Genomic DNA, 9,120 nt, shown 5'->3' on the forward strand with positions numbered 1-9,120 from the left:
ATAATACACTTCTCAATTTACATTGTGTTTTATCGGGGCCAAGTGCATTCTGCATTTATTCCAACGTTGTCGCTTTGGAGTGAGCTCCTACTATCTTTCCTCGCACTCGCGATTTAAATCTAGTAATTTTCATCGGAAATTGGCAGCGTTCATCTGGATTTACCTATACATTGACATCTTAAGACATCACTCATTTGCGGATCGACATAACTATGACAAGCACCAATGTCATTCATGCTAATCAGAGTGCTTTCAGAGGGATATGGAGCGTTGGTTGTTGCAGGCTTGGACCTACTGCCTTCCATATTGTTATTGACCCATATTTCAATTTTTTTTTTTTTTTTTTTTTTTTTTTTTTGTTTTGGTATATCAGCATATTCTGGGGATGTGTGTCAAAGTTGTATATTATAAAATCTTTGTTTATCATTTATTTTTTATTCTCAAATAATTTTTACATTTTATATACATACAACATGGCAAATCACAGATTTAAAGTAATAAAGTTTAATAAATCCTTGGTTTTCCAATCCCTCTGATCATATTTACAGGAATACAATTTCCAAGAGAACCGACAGCCAAACAGGGTAGGACCAATTCAGAGAAAGGAGCCACACGGAAAAAAATGGCTTGCTAATTTAACAATTAAATCGTTAAAAAATACGTCCGACGTGTTTCAAGTATACATATTCAATGGTGGAAAGCTAATTTGGATTACATTTTGCAATAAGGAGCCACTATTTCTGGCCCATTTTAGAAACAGCATACATACCATTGGTTTTCCCATGCAGATAAGTGCAGTTATGGGAGAGCCAAAGATAGTGGTTCCTTTCTGCAAAATGCAATTCATTTAATCTCGGGGGTGGTTAGATTAGCGTTTTTTGTTGAAAAATCTACATTGAAACATGTTAGAAGCTTTTTTTAACTACAAAATTGTTAAATCAGCAATTTAATTTTTTCCTTGCAATTACACTGCTCGTTTCTCCTCAGACCCCCTAGAGGAAATGAATTTAGGGAAAAGACCTAACGACCGAGCGATACTGAGAGACATCTTCCAAGCAAACAATGAGCTTATTTTCCAAAAATTCTGGCTCCGTTCTGTTAAATGGACGTAATTATGCTAAAAGGAACTATGTTTCACATAGACTCTATGCACATAATTCCTTTTAGCATAAATACGTATTCAATTTAGATCTTCAATGTTGGGTAAACGTCTGGTTCTCTGAGCCCTCATAAGAAGATTGCTGCACAGGGTATGGAGGTTCTACAGCAAGTAAGGGTAAGTGTAAGGGGCAGCATATGCAGGAGCGTAAGGATTGTAGGCGTAAGGGCGGTAGGCGGGCACCACGGGGGCGGGGGCGGCGGTGAGAGGTGCTGCCACGGCAGGGACAGCGGGCGCGACAGCTGGTACAGCGTAGGCGTGGTTGATGCTGTGCGCTGAGTAGCTGGTTGCGTACGGGGCCACCAAAGGCGCTGGGATGACCGCAGATTGGGTGAAGGCGGCAGCCAGAAGGAAGAATATCGTTGTGATGAACATCTGTAACAGAAACAGAGAACGATTATTGAATGATACTCTCCCCCTCAGGTTTTGAACTGATACTCATTAGAGCTCAAAATTTTTGGACAATTTGTGAACCTTTTGGCCTTCTTCTTCCCGCAAAATAGCGTGGACCCTACTCCCGACCCAGCGCCATTTTACCACATTATTACATGCAGCTCGGAAGACATTATTTTAGAGTTTTTTTTTTCTTGATATCGGGTGTATTCGGGAATAAAATGTTTGACATTCTTCAGGCCGCTCTCTGGAAAAAAAGAAGAAAAAAAAGTATATATTTCTGTTCATAATGGGGTCCTGCTCTTTCTTTGTTACAGCTACAGAAGTTTCCATTATGAGGACAGAGTGTGCTCACGACCGAAGTTCTTTTCTCACAACAAAAAAGTTCCGTCAGTATAACGAAGAAAGAGCAAGAGCCCCGCCCCGTGAGCAGAAAGTTCCATTTACAAGTTGCCTGATACCCTATCAAAATTTATTTTTTTACAAGTACAGATCATAATGTAGCTATAAAAGTTTAAAGTTTAGTCATTTTTTTTTAAATTTGCCCAAAGATTTTTTTGAAATTTTTTTCTTTTTTTATGACGCTTATTTTTCAATTAAAAAGTCCATTTTTGCTGTATCTACTACAGTAGTCTCGTAGTCCATTCTGAAGTGCGGTTAACACGAAGACGTAGAATCCCAATCTGCGAAAAACTCGAGACTTCGATCCAGAAGAAGTGGAAGGTCCGTTACGGGGCGAGGGAAGGGGCAGTGTGGCGGAAAGAGGTTCCAATTCCCACACCTGCTCGGCGTCAAAACACGAGTGAGCCGCGGCCTTGAACTTTGGGCCGAGTCGGAGACAGAGCTAGAAAGGAGACGGCTAGCCTCCAAAAAGACGGATTACGGCTGATCAACGGCATCGCCATCAGTCATAAATTACGGCGGCGCGCCGTGAATAATCAACTATCGATAAATTCCCATTCGAAGCTTGTAAAGAATCGATTATTAAGGTGTTCGTTGTGAGCGCCACGAAAATCGATTCTTCTCTGTGGGGTTAAATAGCAGATCAATCGATTCATCGCAAAGCGGGATGCGCCACTGATGAATAACCGCTTACAATCAGAACCGCTCGCGGAGGACCCTGGCCGAAAACCAAGAAGCCCCATCTCAATTAGCCAATCAGCGGCGTTGCCGCCGGAGCAAACGTAATCAGGACTTAGGGCCGTACTCATAGTCTTCTTATGAAAGATCCTTTTTACGAGGAAGCCCCATACGGTTTATTTAGGTCGATCTTGAATGGATCCCTTCCTCAGGCCATATAGATTACATTCTGCAATAAGGAACCACTATCTCTGCCTCTTCTATAAAAGCACTTTTCTGCATAGGAAAACCAATGGCATATATGTTGTTTCTAAAATGAGCCAGAAATAGTATCCAATATATGGACCACATTTTGCAATAAGGAACCGCTATTTCTGGCCCATTTCAGAAACAACGTACATGCCATTGGTTTCCATATGCGGATATGCGCTTTTATGGGAGAGCCAGAGTTAGTGGTTCCTTATTGCAAAATGTAATCCATATGAACCGCGTTAAGCAGAAAGGAACCAACCCACATCAGGTATTGCCAAATTTAATCGGGCAATTTAATTTCATCCATGAAAAGGATTGTGCGGATTTGTGTGCAAATTCCAATGAATTTTCTGCATGGTACGAAGCAAATTCCTTGAAATTTTTAAAGGAATCCGCACAATTGTTCTCTCGTAAGAAATTAAATGACACGGCTACATTTGGCAATAGCTAATGTGGCTTGGTTCCTTTCTGCTGAACGCGGTCCAATGGTTTACATTGTGATTTTGATATATCATCGTAAAAAGGACAATCGATGTATGCATACTTCCTCAATTTCATATCGCAGCAACGAAGTAAAAAAAAACTATAATTGTTCACTCAGAGTCAGGAGTATCCCTAGAGGAGGGAGGGTCTCTCTCCGGTCAAAAATTCCTCATGCGGGGGAGTCCTAATGTTGAATTTTGGAAAAATGATGTTTTTAAGGAGAAAATTTTCCTATAGGGGAGGGTTCAGACCCCTCCCCCTCCCCCTCCCTGGCTACGCTACAGGTCAAAGTTGGCAAGGCCCGTAATATTTTCTCCTACAAATGACCGAGAAAAAAATCAACCTTTAATTGTTGACTGTTCTTATTTCAAATGTCTGAATATGGTTTTTGCTAACTTTGTTGTCAAAAAATAGGATATATCGAAACTCAAGACTTCCCCCACGTGGCCTCTCATATTATGTGAGTTTTTGAGGACATATTCGTCCCGGCAAACCGGCTGAAAGGTAAAATTGCGATCCGATAAATCAATCTTTCAACACGAACAGCGAAATTCTGCCGTGTGAAAGAGAAACGCCGTATAAACATTCTGATGTTGCCAGATTCTCCCCAATAAAACATTTATTTTGGAGATATATTGGGAGACATTTTTTGTTGACATTTTTAGGATCGCTTAGTCAAATTGTCATAAAAATAATCCAGAAGTTTCAAGGAAAAACATTACAAAACTTTCCAGTAAATTCGTATAGTATCAGAAGAAATTTAGCGACGCAAGGATGCTCATACGGCGTTTTTCATCAGAGAGGTTGATTTGTTTATAAAACGTGGTATTATAATCATTCTTTCCTAATCAAAAAAAGTATGACTTGCGCATTATTTCGCGCAGTGTTGTAGGTTGAGCCGGAGGGCGCATTTCATTTGAGTGCTCAGGGGGATGGTTTTGAAATCGGGCTCTCGCGCGTGTGTGCGTGTGAGTAGCGGAGACGCAAGTTCAAACGCCTCAAGGATCAGCTAAATAACAGGGGGACTTCTGATTGTGAGCTAATCAACCAGCTGTAGGTAACTTCGAGCCCGAGACAAAGTTCCATGATAGAAAAAATTCTACACTGTAATTCTTCAAGAGGGTTTTACTGCCGTTTCAACTGCTACAGTATGGTCTATGACGATGTGAAAAACTGAAATAATCTCGGAATCGGTAAGAAACAGCGAGTTGATTATTGAAACCATGTCAGCACGACAAAACAAGACAAAGCTCTATCTTACCCATACAATGCATTGCATTTCGATGTCTTATCGGGCTGCTTTAAACTTTGAATAATTGGCCCGCTGTTCCTATATTGTCAGAGACAAATTAGAGAAGAATGTCTTGTTTCAGGACTCGAACCTATAAATGGACCGCAGTTAGCAGCCAAAGTGAGAGAAGCGGGAGCGCCTTCAATTTTGAACATGCAACACGCACATCCTTGGAACACGAATAGTTGTATCAATCGCTACAACCAACTCACAATCAGTGTAGTTATTTTGTGGGTCGAGATAATTACCGATTCGAATTGGTTATTCTAAAAATGGGCCTAGGCGCCAGAAATTACACTAAGAGAAAAACAGTAAAACACGTTTTAATCGCGACACGTGCACTTTTAGAGCTTTGAAATATTGAGACGATGAATTGATCAATCACATCATTCTCGTTCTATTGGTATTATCATCTGACGCAACAAATTTCCCAATTTATTACACGTGTCATTTTGATAGAAAACATGTTTGAAAAGTAAAGTGCAAAATGTCATGTTTTATCCATGAGAAGCACATTGAGCTCATAGAGAAAAACAACATCAGCTTGTAAATTTTTACGCTTATTCTCACTTTCAATGGCGATATAATGCTTGTCATTATTTTTGAGATATTCCTCAAGGTTCAAAGTTTGCTAAATTTGATGAAATATTTTTAACATTTCATTTAGATTGTAAAGATATTCTCGGACGATAGAACAAAGATACAGAAATGGAAACCATGTTGAACCTCCGAGTCGGTTTCACGATTGCAATCCAATTAAATCGGCCGTAAAGGTGAAATGAGATCGATAAGCGGTTGTTAATGACTAATGTGATCACGTCATAAAATATAAAAGGCAAAACAAATAGCAGGTCGATGGACACACACATACAGAGTAGATAGCTACTCATGCATACATCCAAGTTCTGATAATAAATCAGTCGGCAAGGTTGATGCCAGTCGCGTGGCGTGCTTTGCGATGAATCGATTGTTATGCCATTTAAACCTATGGAAAAAGATCGATAAACAGGGTGTTCGCAGCGAACACCTTAGTAATTGATTCTTTACCATATGTTTAAATGGCAGAAAAATCGATACATTGAAATTCACGCCACGCCACTGCAAGGTTGATGCGTCGTTGCCGATCCAGTGAAAGTTTGATTGTTCAGTTAATAAATTTACATTCGCAATATTTTAATGTTGTTCGTATTTTTTTGCGATATAAATATAACTCAATCGTAAGGAATTTTCACATTTCCCTAGGCATGCGGCTTTCTCTCACTTTTTTGGCCCTGTGCTTTTTCATGCCACTTCCCTGAAACCACCTATTGCGCGTAAATCGAAAGCTAAACACAAGTTTTGATACTGAAAAAATATGAGAATAAAAAAATAAAAGAATTTCGCAAGTTGGCAATATCATTCTCTGTCCATTGGAATTCATTAAAAAAATATCAATTTTAGGCGAGGAAAGGTGCCTCACCAAGAATCGATTGTTTCACTTATGTTTAATTTGAGGAAATACAGTGTTGCCAATCTTCAAGAATCATCACTAGCCTCACCCCTGAAATAATCGCCTGCTGAGTGTCTAACACCGTGTTTTGTACATTCAATATCAACGGAGATATTGCCCATCGAAAAACAGGGTATGACAATGACATCGTCTGCCTTGGTAGTGCATATAATGGTTTTCCCACCTTGGTATTATCCAAGGCGTTTTACTTCGAGTAACCAATGCTAAATTTCGTATTAGTGATTGATGAAATCAAGGTGTAAGAAACCATGGTATGCACAACCGAGATGGATATCGACGGTGAAACTACCAAACCACGTATCTCGTTTGCAGTGTTTAAAAATCTACGCTCGCATTTTATTTTTTTGAAGTAGACCAAATCAATATCATTCCTTGAAATTTTCACAGAATTTTCTCCGCACGAAGAGGAAAAATCACAGAAATTTTCAAGACTGGAAGTTAAGTAGTTTTTCATTTGAAAAATGAAGTATGACAGGAAGTCTGCGACGTCGCAAACCGAGATACGTGGTTTGGTAGTTTCACCGTCGATATACGTCATACGCTGCGCTTTTCAATAAGCGATACTTCCATCAATATTGGACGTAGAAACTCGGCGTTTAAACAGATCTCATTATGTATTTTTAATCCATAAACTTAAACCATCAAAACATGACAAAACAAGACTATCTATTAGATTCATGAACTGCGGGCTGATTGTTGAAATCGGTGAACAAAGCGATAGACAAAGAGGACAAAAAGGATATAGAGGAATCTTAATGGTGGTTGCAATGGACGAACGAGATAGGTAATAAACTAACTAACGGAAACCCACGAGAGACCCTTTAGTCAGTCCATAATTTTCTCCCTTAGTCTATAAGAACCACTCATTTTAACCAATAGGATCGCTCCATACTCACTGTGTCTTCTTTGTCTACGCGCTTTGTCTATAAATGTCAACAATCAGCCCGCTGGTAAAATACTATTATAGAAAAAGTTGCGCAAAAGCTCAATTTAGGTTGATTTATATACTTTTACCTTATATTGGTATTCTACGTTCATATCTCTCTTATTATTCTCCACTTAAGCGGAGCCATTCCGCGGAAATATCGCTGGTTTAATCGCGCAAATAGAGCTGTTAACTTTACTGTTCGCCCCAATCGGAAAACTTCTTCGAGTCTTAAAAAGAAAACGGAGATAGGAAAGAGCACTTACATTGTCTGTGGAGGATGGATGTGTGGCGCTGGCTGTCCGAAAAGATGAACGGTTATGATGGGACAGCGACCGAGTTTGGCGTATATGAATTCGGCTCCGACGTGCGTTGAATCTTTAATCCGAGGGATGAGCTACGATTCTTGACCTGTCGCAAGCGCAGTGCAGGGTTGTCAACTACAGTCATCACGCTGAATATGATCGAGAATCATGGCATAAACATTTCAAACGAGCCATCCCAATTAGATGAATGATTTTCGTCCAGCAATCACTAAAAAAATGTCAAACGATTTGTTTTATAGATAAAAAAAATCAATTATTTTTCAAATCTAAAAAAATAAATAAATTGGCTATCGATGATAAAATTTGATTTCTTTGAAGTAAAAAAAATTCTTTACCCTAAAGTTTTCCTCAAAATCAAGAAAAAAATAAAAACGAATTAATTTTCATAATTTTTAACTATTTATTTTCTGTAAATGTTGGTTGAGGTCAAAAAAGGCTCTGACCCTTCCAAGTGTAGGCACATTCCGAGAACCCCTATGTTGAATTCTTGAAGGTTTCGTTCATTGCGAAAAGTTCCTGTTAATCTGACAATATAGAGCCTCTAACATGGAAGTTTCATCCTTAGTAATATAATTTACTTAATCGTACCAAAATAAAATTCTCCCATTTTTGCACGTATTTACCCCCAAAACTCATGCTCAAGTCTCGAATTAAAATGCCCACACTATAATTACTATACTTATGTCTCCAAAAGTCTCAGAGGCGGTCACTTTTCTCCCAAAAACTCATCTTTAAGACTTTCATACATATAGTTTCTGATGATGCGATCATGAAACTGTCATATTTTCGGATTACCTGGCAACATAGTCTACCACCCGCGCTGCAGCGGACACTATACGGGCAATGGGAGAAATATCGATCAATATCGATGAATATCGATGCGCGTCCATTAACCTCTTCCATCAAAAGAAGATGACAAATCGAATTTCAGACAATCGGACCACGAACTCAGAAAGTTGGCGCTCAATCGCGTATCTGTTGCGCATTGCGTTATATAACGCATAACGCACCTATATTTACGTCCCGGGACTCGTCCACCGTGAATGTGTGTCAAATGTAGACCGTTTAGGGGTCACTGGATAGTTGTAATGAAGATCGTCGTCTATCATAAAATGCCCTATTTTTTTCCTTTTTCTTGAGCGGGCATACTAATGTTCTTTCCAAAACGGCCTCCTGTTTTTTTTTAATTAGTCATCGGTGACAAAGTTACATTCCTTTGAATTGGAAAAAAGCTTCGTTTGAATAGTAAAAAAGAGAAAAAAATTAATTACAAAAATTAATTAACAACAAAAGCAAATTTTCCTAAAAATTAGAAAAAAATTCAAGTCAACTTTTTTTCGTATTTTTGTTTTTTTAAATCAAAGAATTTTTTTCTTGTGTAAGGGGACTATTTCAAACAAATTTTTCAGCTATGTATTTTTATAATCGTTATTTATATATTCCATAGTTTTAAGTTTTTATTTCATTACTATTATTATTATTTTTGTTAGATAATACTGCACTTCTTACAATCATGATTCAACCTCTCGCACAAATCCGTGTCATACATTATCGCTTTCAATCGAGTTAGGTTAGGTTAGGTTGGGTGATTCTTCTTCTTCTTCTTACTTATTCTTTCCAGCTCAGCTAACAGCTTCTCTACACTACTCCTAAAAACCCATGATTTTCCTGAAATTTTAATGAAGTTCGGTCGTTTAAGCT

The 9,120-nt window shown here is 38.6% G+C and overlaps 1 protein-coding gene across 1 annotated transcript; it reads right to left on the reverse strand.

The window, feature by feature from the left end:
• Positions 1-384: 384 nt before the first annotated feature.
• Positions 385-7,610, reverse strand: LOC109030453 (uncharacterized). Its single transcript, XM_019041426.2, has 2 exons — positions 7,360-7,610; positions 385-1,534 (listed from the first exon to the last, which is right to left on the reverse strand). The coding sequence occupies exon 2, from the start codon at positions 1,532-1,534 to the stop codon at positions 1,262-1,264; it is 273 nt and encodes a 90-aa protein (XP_018896971.2). The 5' UTR covers positions 7,360-7,610; the 3' UTR covers positions 385-1,261.
• Between the last annotated feature and the right edge of the window lie 1,510 nt (positions 7,611-9,120).

This window comes from Bemisia tabaci, chromosome 2 (assembly GCF_918797505.1).
Source record: "Bemisia tabaci chromosome 2, PGI_BMITA_v3".
In the NCBI taxonomy this organism is placed as follows: Eukaryota; Metazoa; Arthropoda; class Insecta; order Hemiptera; family Aleyrodidae; genus Bemisia; species Bemisia tabaci.

Bases quoted from the DNA above. Each gene is read 5' to 3' on its own strand.
- LOC109030453 (XM_019041426.2), bottom strand. From the start codon at position 1,534: ATGTTCATCACAACGATATTCTTCCTTCTGGCTGCCGCCTTCACCCAA.